Genomic DNA, 15,590 nt, shown 5'->3' on the forward strand with positions numbered 1-15,590 from the left:
CCTCAATTCTAGTACATTGATGTGAAGACAAGCCTCCTGGCTTGACCATAGTCCTTGAAAGTTTCTTCCTTGTGTGACTGCTCCCCATCCTTGGAGGCTCGCGTCCGTGGTCACCAGAACCCAGTCCTGAATGCTGAACCTGCGACTCTCTAGAAGGTGAGCACTCTGCAGCCACCACAGGAGAGACACCCTGGCCCTGGGGGACAGGCTGATTTTCTGATGAATATGAAGATGGGACCCGGACCACTTGTCCAGAAGATCCCACTGAAAAGTCCTGGCATGAAACCTGCCGAAGGGGATGGCCTCGTAGGACGCCACCATTTTCCCCAGCACTCGAGTGCATTGATGGACTGACACCCTTTTTGGTTTCAACAGGTCTCTGACCAAGTTCTGGAGTTCCTGGGCTTTTTCCATTGGGAGAAAAATCCTCTTTTGTTCCGTGTCCAGAATCATGTCTAAGAACGATAGCCGAGTTGTTGGCACCAACTGTGACTTTGGTAGATTCAGAATCCAGCCGTGTTGCTGTAGCACTCTCAGGGAGAGTGCCACGCTTTTCAGCAACTGATCTCTCGATCTCGCCTTTATCAGGAGATCGTCCAAGTACGGGATAATTGTGACTCCCTGCCTGCGCAGGAGCATCATCATTTCCGCCACTACCTTGGTGAAAATCCTTGGGGCCGTGGAAAGCCCAAACGGCAATGTCTGAAACTGGTAATGACAGTCCTGTACAGCGAATCTCAGGTACGCCTGATGAGGGGGATATATGGGGACATGAAGGTATGCATCCTTTATGTCTAGAGACACCATAAAATCCCCAACCTTCCGAGCTGGAGATAACCGCCCTGAGCGATTCCATCTTGAATTTGAACTTTTTTAAGTACAGGTTTAGGGATTTTAAATTTAGAATGAGTCTGACCGAACCATCCGGTTTCGGGACCACAAATAGGGTTGAGTAGTACCCCTTTCCCTGTTGAACTAGGGGAACCTCGACAACCACTTGTTGTTGACACAGTTTTTGAATCGCAGCTAACACTATCTCCCTGTCTGGGGAAGAAGCTGGTAAAGCCGATTTGAAAAACCGGCGAGGAGGCACGTCTTCGAATTCCAGCTTGTAGCCTTGGGATACAATTTCCATTGCCCAAGGATCCACGTCCGACTGAACCCAGACGTGGCTGAAGAGTCGAAGACGTGCCCCCACCGGGGCGAACTCCCTCAGTGGAGTCCCAGCATCATGCTGTGGATTTAGTAGAAGCCGGGGAGGACTTCTGCTCCTGGGAACTAGCCGTAGCAGGCAGTTTTTTCTCTCTACCCTTACCTCTGGTGAAGAAGGAAGAACCCCGACCTCTTCTGGACTTATGCGATCGAAAGGACTGCATCTGATATTGCGGCGTTTTCTTCTTTTGCTGTGGAGAAACACAAGGTAAAAAGGTAGATTTACCCGCGGTAGCTGTGGAAACCAGGTCTGCGAGACCTTCCCCAAATAAATCCTCACCTTTGTAAGGTAAAACTTACATATGTTTCTTTGAGTCGGCATCACACGACCATTGGCGGGTCCACAGGGCTCGCCTAGCAGAAATCACCATGGCGTTGGCTCTCGAACCTAGCTGACCAACGTCTCTCTGAGCGTCTCTCATATACAAGACTGCGTCTTTTATGTGACCTAAGGTCAATAAAATGGTATCCCTATCTAGGGTATCAAAGTCAGTTGACAAGGTATCAGTCCAAGCTGCTACAGCGCTACAAACCCAAGCCGACGCTATTGCCGGTCTGAGCAAGGTCCCTGTATGTGTATAAATTGATTTTAAGGTAGTTTCCTGTCTGCGATCAGCAGGATCCTTGAGGGCTGCTGTGTCTGGAGACGGTAGCGCCACCTTTTTGGACAAGCGTGTTAATGCCTTGTCCACCCTGGGTGAGGATTCCCACCGCAACCTGTCCTTCGCAGGGAAAGGATACGCCATAAGAAATCTTTTGGGAATCTGCAGCTTCTTGTCTGGAGTTTCCCAAGCCTTTTCAAATAACTTGTTCAGCTCATGAGATGGGGGAAAAGTTACCTCAGGTTTCTTTTCTTTAAACATGTGAACCCTCTTGTCAGGGACAGAGGGGTCATCCGTGATATGCAAAACATCTTTTATTGCAATAATTATATAATGAATACTCTTGGCCACCCTTGGGTGTAACCTCGCATCATCGTAGTCGACACTGGAGTCAGAATCCGTATCGGTATCAGTGTCTGTTATTTGGGACAGGGGACGTTTTTGAAACCCTGAAGGGCCCTGTGACACTGTGAAAGCCATTGATTGACTACCTGTATTGTCCCTGGACTCTGCTTTGTCCAACCTCTTATGTAACAAAGCCACATTTGCCTTTAAAACATTCAGCATATCCATCCAATCATGTGTCGGCGTTGCCGACGGAGACACCACAATCATCTGCTCCACCTCCTCCTTAGAAGAGCCTTCCGCTTCAGACATGCCGACACACGCGTACCGACACCCCCACACACTCAGGGATATATCTATATGGAGAGAGAGTATGGCAGCACACACCCAGCGCCAACTGACAATGGAAACCAAATTCCCAGACAAACAGCGCTTTTATACAAATATATAATATACACTCACTGCACCAATAAAAAGTGCCCCCCCTCCCTCTTTTTTGCCCTCTGTGACCGTGTTCAGCAGGGGAGAGTCCGGGGAGCCAGCTTCTCTGCATGTGCTGTGGAGAAAATGGCGCTGGTTAGTGCTGGAGGATCAAGCCCCGCCCCCTCAGCGGCGGGCTTCGGTCCCGCTCAAACAATCAAAAAACTGGCGGGGTAAATAATATACTGCCTCCGCAGTACATGTACATCTGCCAGTGTCCCTTGAGGCTATTAATTGATGCCCAGGGCGCCCCCCCTGCGCCCTGCACCCTTACAGTGCCCGCTGTAGCGTGTGTGTGTGTGGGAGCAATGGCGCGCAGCGGTAACGCTGCGCGTTACCTCACTAAAGAACTGAAGTCTTCTGCCGTCTTTGAAGTCTTCTTTCTTCTGCTATTCACCTGGCTACTATCTTCCGGCTCTGTGAGGAAGACGGCGGCGCGGCTCCGGGACGAACGGCGAGGGTGAGACCTGCGTTCCGACCCTCTGGAGCTAATGGTGTCCAGTAGCCTAAGAACTATCAGTTAAGTAGGTCTGCTTCTCTCCCCTCAGTCCCACGATGCAGGAAGCCTGTTGCCAGCAGTGCTCCCTGAAAATAAAAAACCTAACAAAATTCTTTTTACAGAGAAACTCAGGAGAGCTCCCCTGCAATGCACCCAGTCTCCTCTGGGCACAGGATCTAACTGAGGTCTGGAGGAGGGGCATAGAGGGAGGAGCCAGTGCAAACCCATTCTAAAGTTCTTCATAGTGCCCATGTCTCCTGCGGAGCCCATCTATACCCCATGGTCCTTACGGAGTCCCCAGCATCCTATAGGACGTAAGAGAAAATAAGATTTTACTTACCGATAAATCTATTTCTCGTAGTCCGTAGTGGATGCTGGGGACTCCGTCAGGACCATGGGGATTAGCGGCTCCGCAGGAGACAGGGCACAAAACTAAAGCTTTAGGATCAGGTGGTGTGTACTGGCTCCTCCCCCTATGACCCTCTCCAAGCCTCAGTTAGGATACTGTGCCCGGACGAGCGTACACAATAAGGAAGGATATTGAATCCCGGGTAAGACTCATACCAGCCACACCAATCACACCGTATAACTTGTGATCTGAACCCAGTTAACAGTATGACAAACGTAGGAGCCTCTGAACAGACGGCTCACAACAATAACAACCCGATTTTTTTGTAACAACAACTATGTACAAGTATTGCAGACAATCCGCACTTGGGATGGGCGCCCAGCATCCACTACGGACTACGAGAAATAGATTTATCGGTAAGTAAAATCTTATTTTCTCTGACGTCCTAAGTGGATGCTGGAGACTCCGTCAGGACCATGGGGAATATACCAAAGCTCCCAAACGGGCGGGAGAGTGCGGATGACTCTGCAGCACCGAGTGAGAGAACTCCAGGTCCTCCTCAGCCAGGGTGTGCCCCTGACCAAGTAGCAGCTCGGCAAAGTTGTAAAGCCGAGACCCCTCGGGCAGTCGCCCAAGATGAGCCCACCTTCCTTGTGGAATGGGCATTTATATATTTTGGCTGTGGCAGTCCTGCCACAGAATGTGCAAGCTGAATTGTACTACACATTCAACTAGCAATCGTCTGCTTAGAAGCAAGAGCACCCAGTTTTTTGGGTGCATACAGGATAACAGCAAGTCAGTTTTCCTGACTCCAGCCGTCCTGGAAATCTATATTTTCAGGGCCCTGACAACATCTAGCAACTTGGAGTCCTCCAAGTCTCTAGTAGTCGCAGGTACCACAATAAGCTGGTTCAGATGAAACGCTGACACCAACTTAGGGAGAAACTGGGGACGAGTCCGCAGCTCTGCCCTGTCCGAATGGACAATCAGATATGGGCTTTTGTGAGACAAAGCCCCCAATTCTGACACTCGCCTGGCCGAGGCCAGGGCCAACATCATGGTCACTTTCCATGTGAGATATTTCAAATCCACAGATTTGAGCGGTTTAAACCAACGTGATTTGAGGAATCCCAGGACTACGTTGAGATCCCACAGTGCCACTGGAGGCACAAAAGGGGGTTGTATATGCAGTACTCCCTTGTCAAATTTTTGGACTTCAGGAACTGAAGCCAATTCTTTCTGGAAGAAAATCGACAGGGCCGAAATTTGAACCTTAATGGACCCCAATTTGAGGCCCATAGACACTCCTGTTTGCAGGAAATGCAGGAATCGACCGAGTTGAAATTTCTTCGTGGGGCCTTCCTGGCCTCACACCACGCAACATATTTTCGCCACATGTGGTGATAATGTTGTGCGGTCACCTCCTTCCTGGCTTTGACCAGGGTAGGAATGACCTCTTCCGGAATGCCTTTTTCCCTTAGGATCCGGCGTTCAACCGCCATGCCGTCAAACGCAGCCACGGTAAGTCTTGGAACAGACATGGTACTTGCTGAAACAAGTCCCTTCTTATCGGCAGAGGCCCTGAGTCCTCTGTGAGCATCTCTTGAAGTTCCGGGTACCAAGTCCTTCTTGGCCCATCCGGAGCCACGAGTATAGTTCTTACTCCTCTACGTCTTATAATTCTCAGTACCTTTGGTATGAGAAGCAGAGGAGGGAACACATACACCGACTGGTACACCCCTGGTGTTACCAGAACGTCCATAGCTATTGCCTGAGGGTCTCTTGACCTAGCGCAATACCTGTCCAGTTTTTTGTTCAGGCGGGACGCCATCATGTCCACCTTTGGTCTTTCCCAACGGTGCACAATCATGTGGAAAAAACTTCTCGATGAAGTCCCCACTCTCCCGGGTGGAGGTCGTGCTGAGGAAGTCTGCTTCCCAGTTGTCCACTCCCGGAATGAAAACTGCTGACAGTGCTATCACATGATTTTCCGCCCAGCGAAGAATCCTTGCAGTTTCTGCCATTGTCCTCCTGCTTCTTGTGCCGCCCTGTCTGTTTACGTGGGCGACTGCCGTGATGTTGTCCCACTGGATCAATACCGGCTGACCTTGAAGCAGAGGTCTTGCTAAGCTTAGAGCATTGTAAATTGCTCTTAGCTCCAGTATATTTATGCGGAGAGAAGTCCTCAGACTTGATCACACTCCCTGGAAATTTTTTTTTTTTTCCCTGTGTGACTGCTCCCCAGCCTTTCAAGCTGGAATCCGTGGTCACCAGGACCCAGTCCTGAATGCATAACTGTGGCCCTTTAGTAGATGAGCACTCTGCAGCCACCACAGAAGAGACACCCTTGTCCTTGGAGACAGGGTTATCCGCTGATGCATCTGAAGATGCGATCCGGACCATTTGTCCAGCAGATCCCACTGAAAAGTTCTTGCGTGAAATCTGCCGAATGGAATCGCTTCGTAAGAAGCCACCATTTTTCCCAGGACCCTTGTGCAATGATGCACTGACACTTTTCTTGGTTTTTGGAGGTTCCTGACTAGCTCGGATAACTCCCTGGCTTTCTCCTCCGGGAGAAACACCCTTTTCTGGACTGTGTCCAGAATCATCCCTAGGGACAGCAGACGTGTCGTCGGAGACAGCTGCGATTTTGGAATATTTAGAATCCACCCGTGCTGTCGTAGAACTACTTGAGATAGTGCTACTCAGACCTCCAACTGTTCTCTGGACCTTGCCCTTGTCAGGAGATCGTCCAAGTAAGGGATAATTAAGACGCCTTTTCTTTGAAGAAGAATCATCATTTCGGCCATTACCTTGGTAAAGACCCGGGGTGCCGTGGACAATCCAAACGGCAGCGTCTGAAACTGATAGTGACAGTTTTGTACCACGAACCTGAGGTACCCTTTGTGAGAAGGGCAAATTTGGACATGGAGGTAAGCATCCTTGATGTCCAGGGACACCATATAGTCCCCTTCTTCCTGGTTCGCTATCACTGCTCTGAGTGACTCCATTTAGAATAGGTCTCACCGAGCCGTCTGGCTTCAGTACCACAATATAGTGTGGAATAATACCCCTTTACTTGTTGTAGGAGGGGTACTTTGATTATCACCTGTTGGGAATACAGCTTGTGAATTGTTTCCAATACTGCCTCCCTGTCGGAGGTAGACGTTGGTAAAGCAAACTTCAGGAACTTGCGAGGGGGAGACGTCTCGAATTTCCAATCTGTACCCCTGGGATACTACTTGTAGGATCCAGGGGTCCACTTGCGAGTGAGCCCACTGCGTGCTGAAACTCTTGAGACGACCCCCCACCGCACCTGTTTGTACGGCCCCAGCGTCATGCTGAGGACTTGGCAGAAGCGGTGGAAGGCTTCTGTTCCTGGGAATGGGCTGCCTGCTGCAGTCTTCTTCCCTTACCTCTATCCCTGGGCAGATATTATGGGGACGAAAGGACTGAGGCTGAAAAGACTATGTCTTTTTCTGCTGAGATGTGACTTGGGGTAAAAAAGGTGGATTTTCTAGCTGTTGCCGTGGCCACCAGGTCCGATGGACCGACCCCAAATAACTCCTCCCCTTTATACGGCAATACTTCCATGTGCCGTTTGGAATCTGCATCACCTGACCACTGTCGTGTCCATAAACATCGTCTGGCAGATATGGACATCGCACTTACTCTTGATGCCAGAGTTTCGCATATATAGAAATGCATCTTTTAAATGCTCTATAGTCAATAAAATACTGTCCCTGTCAAGGGTATCAATATTTCCAGTCAGGGAATCCGACCAAGCCACCCCAGCGCTGCCCATCCAGGCTGAGGCGATCGCTGGTCGCAGTATAACACCAGTATGTGTGTATATACTTTTTAGGATATTTTCCAACCTCCTATCAGTTGGCTCCTTGAGGGCGTCCGTATCTGGAGACGGTAACGCCACTTGTTTTTATAAGCGTGTGAGCGCCTTATCCACCCTAAGGTGTGTTTCCCAACGCGCCATAACTTCTGGCGGGAAAGGGTATACCGCCAATAATTTTCTATCGGGGGAAACCCACGCATCATCACACACTTCATTTAATTTATCTGATTCAGGAAAAACCACATGTAGTTTTTTCACACTCCACATAATACCCTTTTTTGTGGTACTTGTAGTATCAGAAATATGTAACATCTCCTTCATTGCCCTTAACAAGTAACGTGTGGCCCTAAAGGAAAATACGTTTGTTTCTTCACCGTCGACACTGGAGTCAGTGTCCGTGTCTGTGTCTGTGTCGACCGACTGAGGTAAAAAGGACGTTTTAACGCCCCTGACGGTGTTTTAGACGTCTGGACAGGTACTAATTGGTTTGCCGGCCGTCTCATGTCGTCAACCGACCTTGCAGCGTGTTGACATTATCACGTAATTCCTTAAATAAGCCATCCATTCCGGTGTCGACTCCCTAGAGAGTGACATCACCATTACCGGCAATTGCTCCGCCTCCTCACCAACATCGTCCTCATACATGTCGACACACAAGTACCGACACACAGCACACACACAGGGAATGCTCTGATAGAGGACAGGACCCCACTAGCCCTTTGGGGAGACAGAGGGAGAGTTTGCCAGCACACACCAAAAACGCTATATTATACAGGGACAACCTTTATGTAAGTGTTTTTCCCTTATAGCATTTTAATATATATATACATATCGCCAAATAAGTGCCCCCCCTCTCTGTTTTAACCCTGTTTCTGTAGTGCAGTGCAGGGGAGAGCCTGGGAGCCTTCCCACCAGCATTTCTGTGAGGGAAAATGGCGCTGTGTGCTGAGGAGAATAGGCCCCGCCCCCTTTTCGGCGGGCTTCTTCTCACGTTTTTCTGAGACCTGGCAGGGGTTAAATACATCCATATAGCCTCCAGGGGCTATATGTGATGTATTTTTAGCCAGAATAAGGTATTATACATTGCTGCCCAGGGCGCCCCCAGCAACGCCCTGCACCCTCCGTGACCGTTGGTGTGAAGTGTGTGACAACAATGGTGCACAGCTGCAGTGCTGTGCGCTACCTTCATGAAGACTGAAAAGCCTTCTGCCGCCGGTTTCTGGACCTTCAATCTTCAGCATCTGCAAGGGGGGTCGGCGGCGCGGCTCCGGGACGAACCCCAGGGTGAGACCTGTGTTCCGACTCCCTCTGGAGCTAATGGTGTCCAGTAGCCTAAGAAGCCAATCCATCCTGCACGCAGGTGAGTTGAACTTCTCTCCCCTAAGTCCCTCGATGCAGTGAGCCTGTTGCCAGCAGGACTCACGGAAAATAAGAAACCTAAAAAACTTTTTCTAAGCAGCTCCTTAAGAGAGCCACCTATATTGCACCCTGCTCGGACGGGCACAAAAACCTAACTGAGGCTTGGAGGAGGGTCATAGGGGGAGGAGCCAGTACACACCACCTGATCCTAAAGCTTTAGTTTTGTGCCCTGTCTCCTGCGGAGCCGCTAATCCCCATGGTCCTGACGGAGTCCCCAGCATCCACTTAGGACGTCAGAGAAATAGAGGATAAAGAATTGGCAACTGGACTCAATGAATGGTGGCCAGCTTTTCAGCTTATTCTTCCATTTGCCTTATCCAGACAGTAAAATGGCAGTGAATTAAAGTATTTGCAGCAAAACATATGTGCAAAAAATACCTTTTTAAAACACTGAGGATTTAGGAAGATCTTTGAGTGATACATACAAATAATTCACTCCTGTTTATTAGAGTACATGCCTGTTACATGGGAGCCCTTTTAGACAATGCCTTGTTCTTAGAGTATGCAAAAGGCTTGTGGTGACAATAAGTATCTGCTTTTAGACAGCATGAGTTCCTTTGCTAGGACTCCTCAGTGCAGTATAGAAGTTTATGGTCAATATGCAAATGGCATGAATAAAAGTTAGGAATGACTGTATTCACTATTATATTCAGGGTGCAAAGGCAGAAAAATATCAAACACAAAATCAAACACAGTAATACATACCTGTTTCAGTACTGCTAGAGACACCTGGATTTTATCTTCTCTTTCCAACTTTTCTTGTAAAACAACATCTTGAATGTGACCTGTTATACAAATAAACAAAGGAACCTATGAGAACGCAATTGCGGTATTGACTTTGTATTAACTACTGTAATTTTCTTAATTTGTAATTAACCTCAGGAATCAGATTATCTTCTAGAAACATATAATTTGACAGCAGATAAGAACCACTTGCCCATCTAGTCTGCTCCTTTTTCACCATATTTTTACCTCAAACTTTATTTGATCCTTATTTCTTTGTAAGGATTATCCTTATGTCTATCCAATGCATGTTTAAATTGCTCTACTGTCTTAGCCTCTACCACCTCTGACAGGAGGCTATTTCACTTGTCCACTACCGTTTCTGTGAAGTAATTTTTCAAGAACTACAACAGCTGGAAATCCAGGAGATAACGTTGGACATTGCAACCACCGGCAGGTATCAGTGCAATATTACCCAAGATGAAATTCCTTGCATCAAATGGTGAGCATATTATATGTTGAATGACTGTTTACCTTACATTACACAATGTACACCATACACTTCTTCTCACTATCTGGGTACCCAAACTACCTTCATTCTACACTTGACTGTGTCATTTGGCATATTTTACCAGTGGAATTTTTCCTTGCGATCCAGTGCTACTCTATTCCTACCACACTGCAGACTTAACTGACAGTCGTTGTCCTATGTATAGTTTGTAAATTCTGCAAAATTACAAATACAGTACAGTCTGATATGATGAAGCAAAAGAACTTAAAGACTGTATTGCTAGAACTTCATACCTCTATGTAACAGCCTTTCCGCAGTAAACTTAGATCTGTGTGACACTGCCACAAGTTTCCTCATGTCTAGTTACAGCAATTCAGTCCCTGCTTATTGATACAACTTCAGCAATAGCAGGCACAGGTGGACAAATAGATGGTCATTTACTGTAAATCTAATTATAACTGATACCATGGTACTCATTTACACTTTGTGTGAATAACATAGGTATATTGATGATATTTTGCACGTTTCCCCTCAATTTTCCTGAATTCCAGTTTCAGCATATAGAAACGCCTGGGAAATTCAGCACTTACATTAATAGACTGTAAGCTCTGCAGAGCAGAGTAACTGCGCTTTGAAAATGTTATATACAGTTCCAATTGTATGTGCTATTTAACAACAAAAAAGGAGGCTCAATAGAGTTCCTTGTTCAGAACACCTGAGATGTGTCAATGCCTCTAGTATAGCAGTACTAAGGTTGGGAATGGGCAGACTGAAAGCATTACGGTAAGGTGCTTTATGTATATTGTTTTAAATTTAAATGTTCCTATGACTTACATGAGACTCATGGTGGTAACAGTGAATAGTTACAGATATACTGGTTTTAGTTACTACAACTTATAACAATATACAAGATATATATAAATTTATAAAACAAGTCACATGACATGAAAACTTGAGTGACTGTAAACAACTACTACAGTATTCTTAAGTAAATGAAGTAAGTGCTGGGTGATCTCTGTCACCATTATTATTTATTACTACCATTAACCTGTACTTCTATAGCTCAGCCATATTATCTAGTGCTTTACAGTGGAAACAATTATTAACATAAGTCCATGACTAAGTGGAGCTTACAGTATATCACCATCTTCAAAAAAAACCTTACATACTATGTTTTCATAAACCAATATAAGTATGTTTTTTGGGAATGGGAAGAAATTGGAGTACTTGGAGAAAAACTATGTAAACATGGATAGTGCACTAAACAGGAAGACTTTTGCACACAACAATATACAATCAGTGTGCATGTAAATTTGCAGTATATTATTGTTAGCGCCAACAGAAAAAGTCTTTCTGTTTTGGCGTTAATACTGCCATGCATTAATAGTGCCTTATAGCTGGTACCATAGAGAATGAGCAAAAAAAAAGTACACAGCTGGGCAAAACCATGTTGCACTGCAGGTGGGGTAAATTCAACAGGTGCAGAGAGAGCTAGATTTGGGTGGGTTGTGTTCAAGCTGAAATCTAAATTGCAGTGTAAAAATAAAGCTGTGTAACATTTGTGAGCTACGTGCAAAAGCAGCATTTACCCTGCACAGAAACATTATCTAAATCTCTCTGCAAGTTACATTAGATCCACCCGCAGTGCAACTAGAGATGAGCGGGTTCGGTTTCTTTGAATCCGAACCCGCACGAACTTCACTTTTTTTTCCACGGGTCCGAGCGACTCGGATCTTCCCGCCTTGCTCGGTTAACCCGAGCGCGCCCGAACGTCATCATGACGCTGTCGGATTCTCGCGAGGCTCGGATTCTATCGCGAGACTCGGATTCTATATAAGGAGCCGCGCGTCGCCGCCATTTTCACTCGTGCATTGAGATTGATACGGAGAGGACGTGTCTGGCGTCCTCTCCATTAGAATAGAGATAGATAGATTAGATAGAGAGAGATTGTGCAGAGTCGCAGACAGAGTTAGTTTACCACAGTCAGTGACCAGTGCAGTTGCTAGTTAACTTTTATTTAATATAATATATCCGTTCACTTCTCTCTGCTATATCCGTTCTCTGCCTGAAAAAAAAACCGATACACAGCACAGTCAGTCACACAGTGTGACTCAGTCTGTGTGCACTCAGCTCAGCCCAGTGTGCTGCACAGTCATCAATGTATAAATTAAAAGCTTATAATTAATTGTGGGGGAGACTGGGGAGCACTGCAGGTTGTTAGCAGGAGCCAGGAGTACAATTATATTAATTAACAGTGCACACTTTTGCTGCAGGAGTGGTGACCAGTGCCTGACCACCAGTATAGTATTGTTGTATACTACTAATATCTCTTTAAATATCAACCAGTCTATATTAGCAGCAGACACAGTACAGTGCGGTAGTTCACGGCTGTGGCTACCTCTGTGTCGGCACACGGCAGGCAGTCCGTCCGACCAGAATTGTATTATTTATTATTATATACCTACCACCTAACCGTGGTTTTTTTTTCATTCTTTATACCGTCATAGTGTCATCCTAATTGTTACGAGTATACTACTATCTCTTTATCAACCAGTGTACAGTGCGGTAGTTCACGGCTGTGGCTACCTCTGTGTCGGCACACGGCAGGCAGTCCGTCCGACCAGAATTGTATTATTTATTATTATATACCTACCACCTAACCGTGGTTTTTTTTTCATTCTTTATACCGTCATAGTGTCATCCTAATTGTTACGAGTATACTACTATCTCTTTATCAACCAGTGTACAGTGCGGTAGTTCACGGCTGTGGCTACCTCTGTGTCGGCACACGGCAGGCAGTCCGTCCGACCAGAATTGTATTATTTATTATTATATACCTACCACCTAACCGTGGTTTTTTTTTCATTCTTTATACCGTCATAGTGTCATCCTAATTGTTACGAGTATACTACTATCTCTTTATCAACCAGTGTACAGTGCGGTAGTTCACGGCTGTGGCTACCTCTGTGTCGGCACACGGCAGGCAGTCCGTCCGACCAGAATTGTATTATTTATTATTATATACCTACCACCTAACCGTGGTTTTTTTTTCATTCTTTATACCGTCATAGTGTCATCCTAATTGTTACGAGTATACTACTATCTCTTTATCAACCAGTGTACAGTGCGGTAGTTCACGGCTGTGGCTACCTCTGTGTCGGCACACGGCAGGCAGTCCGTCCGACCAGAATTGTATTATTTATTATTATATACCTACCACCTAACCGTGGTTTTTTTTTCATTCTTTATACCGTCATAGTGTCATCCTAATTGTTACGAGTATACTACTATCTCTTTATCAACCAGTGTACAGTGCGGTAGTTCACGGCTGTGGCTACCTCTGTGTCGGCACACGGCAGGCAGTCCGTCCGACCAGAATTGTATTATTTATTATTATATACCTACCACCTAACCGTGGTTTTTTTTTCATTCTTTATACCGTCATAGTGTCATCCTAATTGTTACGAGTATACTACTATCTCTTTATCAACCAGTGTACAGTGCGGTAGTTCACGGCTGTGGCTACCTCTGTGTCGGCAGTCGGCAGGCAGTCCGTCCATCCATAATTGTATTATTATTATAATATATACCACCTAACCGTGGTTTTTTTTTCATTCTTTATACCGTCGTCATAGTGTCATACTAGTTGTTACGAGTATACTACTATCTCTTTATCAACCAGTGTACAGTGCGGTAGTTCACGGCTGTGGCTACCTCTGTGTCGGCAGTCGGCAGGCAGTCCGTCCATCCATAATTGTATTATTATTATAATATATACCACCTAACCGTGGTTTTTTTTTCATTCTTTATACCGTCGTCATAGTGTCATACTAGTTGTTACGAGTATACTACTATCTCTTTATCAACCAGTGTACAGTGCGGTAGTTCACGGCTGTGGCTACCTCTGTGTCGGCAGTCGGCAGGCAGTCCGTCCATCCATAATTGTATTATTATTATAATATATACCACCTAACCGTGGTTTTTTTTCATTCTTTATACCGTCGTCATAGTGTCATACTAGTTGTTACGAGTATACTACTATCTCTTTATCAACCAGTGTACAGTGCGGTAGTTCACGGCTGTGGCTACCTCTGTGTCGGCAGTCGGCAGGCAGTCCGTCCATCCATAATTGTATTATTATTATAATATATACCACCTAACCGTGGTTTTTTTTTCATTCTTTATACCGTCGTCATAGTGTCATACTAGTTGTTACGAGTATACTACTATCTCTTTATCAACCAGTGTACAGTGCGGTAGTTCACGGCTGTGGCTACCTCTGTGTCGGCAGTCGGCAGGCAGTCCGTCCATCCATAATTGTATTATTATTATAATATATACCACCTAACCGTGGTTTTTTTTTCATTCTTTATACCGTCGTCATAGTGTCATACTAGTTGTTACGAGTATACTACTATCTCTTTATCAACCAGTGTACAGTGCGGTAGTTCACGGCTGTGGCTACCTCTGTGTCGGCAGTCGGCAGGCAGTCCGTCCATCCATAATTGTATTATTATTATAATATATACCACCTAACCGTGGTTTTTTTTTCATTCTTTATACCGTCGTCATAGTGTCATACTAGTTGTTACGAGTATACTACTATCTCTTTATCAACCAGTGTACAGTGCGGTAGTTCACGGCTGTGGCTACCTCTGTGTCGGCAGTCGGCAGGCAGTCCGTCCATCCATAATTGTATTATTATTATAATATATACCACCTAACCGTGGTTTTTTTTTCATTCTTTATACCGTCGTCATAGTGTCATACTAGTTGTTACGAGTATACTACTATCTCTTTATCAACCAGTGTACAGTGCGGTAGTTCACGGCTGTGGCTACCTCTGTGTCGGCAGTCGGCAGGCAGTCCGTCCATCCATAATTGTATTATTATTATAATATATACCACCTAACCGTGGTTTTTTTATACCACCTAACCGTGGCAGTCCGTCCATAATTGTATACTAGTATCCAATCCATCCATCTCCATTGTTTACCTGAGGTGCCTTTTAGTTCTGCCTATAAAATATGGAGAACAAAAAAGTTGAGGTTCCAAAATTAGGGAAAGATCAAGATCCACTTCCACCTCGTGCTGAAGCTGCTGCCACTAGTCATGGCCAAGACGATGAAATGCCAGCAACGTCGTCTGCCAAGGCCGATGCCCAATGTCATAGTACAGAGCATGTCAAATCCAAAACACCAAATATCAGAAAAAAAAGGACTCCAAAACCTAAAATAAAATTGTCGGAGGAGAAGCGTAAACTTGCCAATATGCCATTTACCACACGGAGTGGCAAGGAACGGCTGAGGCCCTGGCCTATGTTCATGGCTAGTGGTTCAGCTTCACATGAGGATGGAAGCACTCAGCCTCTCGCTAGAAAACTGAAAAGACTCAAGCTGGCAAAAGCACCGCAAAGAACTGTGCGTTCTTTGAAATCCCAAATCCACAAGGAGAGTCCAATTGTGTCGTTTGCGATGCCTGACCTTCCCAACACTGGACGTGAAGAGCATGCGCCTTCCACTATTTGCATGCCCCCTGCAAGTGCTGGAAGGAGCACCCGCAGTCCAGTTCCTGATAGTCAGATTGAAGATGTCAGTGTT

At 45.9% G+C, this 15,590-nt stretch overlaps 1 protein-coding gene across 7 annotated transcripts in view; it reads right to left on the reverse strand.

The window, feature by feature from the left end:
• The window catches only part of TBC1D5 (TBC1 domain family member 5), a 1,053,329-nt gene that overhangs the window by 58,456 nt on the left and 979,283 nt on the right, over positions 1–15,590 (reverse strand). For all 7 annotated transcript variants that reach the window (XM_063922184.1, XM_063922178.1, XM_063922180.1 and 4 more), the window contains one exon: positions 9,462–9,541. In XM_063922184.1, coding sequence (XP_063778254.1) covers positions 9,462–9,541 — 80 coding nt within the window. The remainder of the gene's footprint in view (positions 1–9,461; positions 9,542–15,590) is intronic.

This window comes from Pseudophryne corroboree, chromosome 5 (genome assembly GCF_028390025.1).
Source record: "Pseudophryne corroboree isolate aPseCor3 chromosome 5, aPseCor3.hap2, whole genome shotgun sequence".
Taxonomy (NCBI): domain Eukaryota; kingdom Metazoa; phylum Chordata; class Amphibia; order Anura; family Myobatrachidae; genus Pseudophryne; species Pseudophryne corroboree.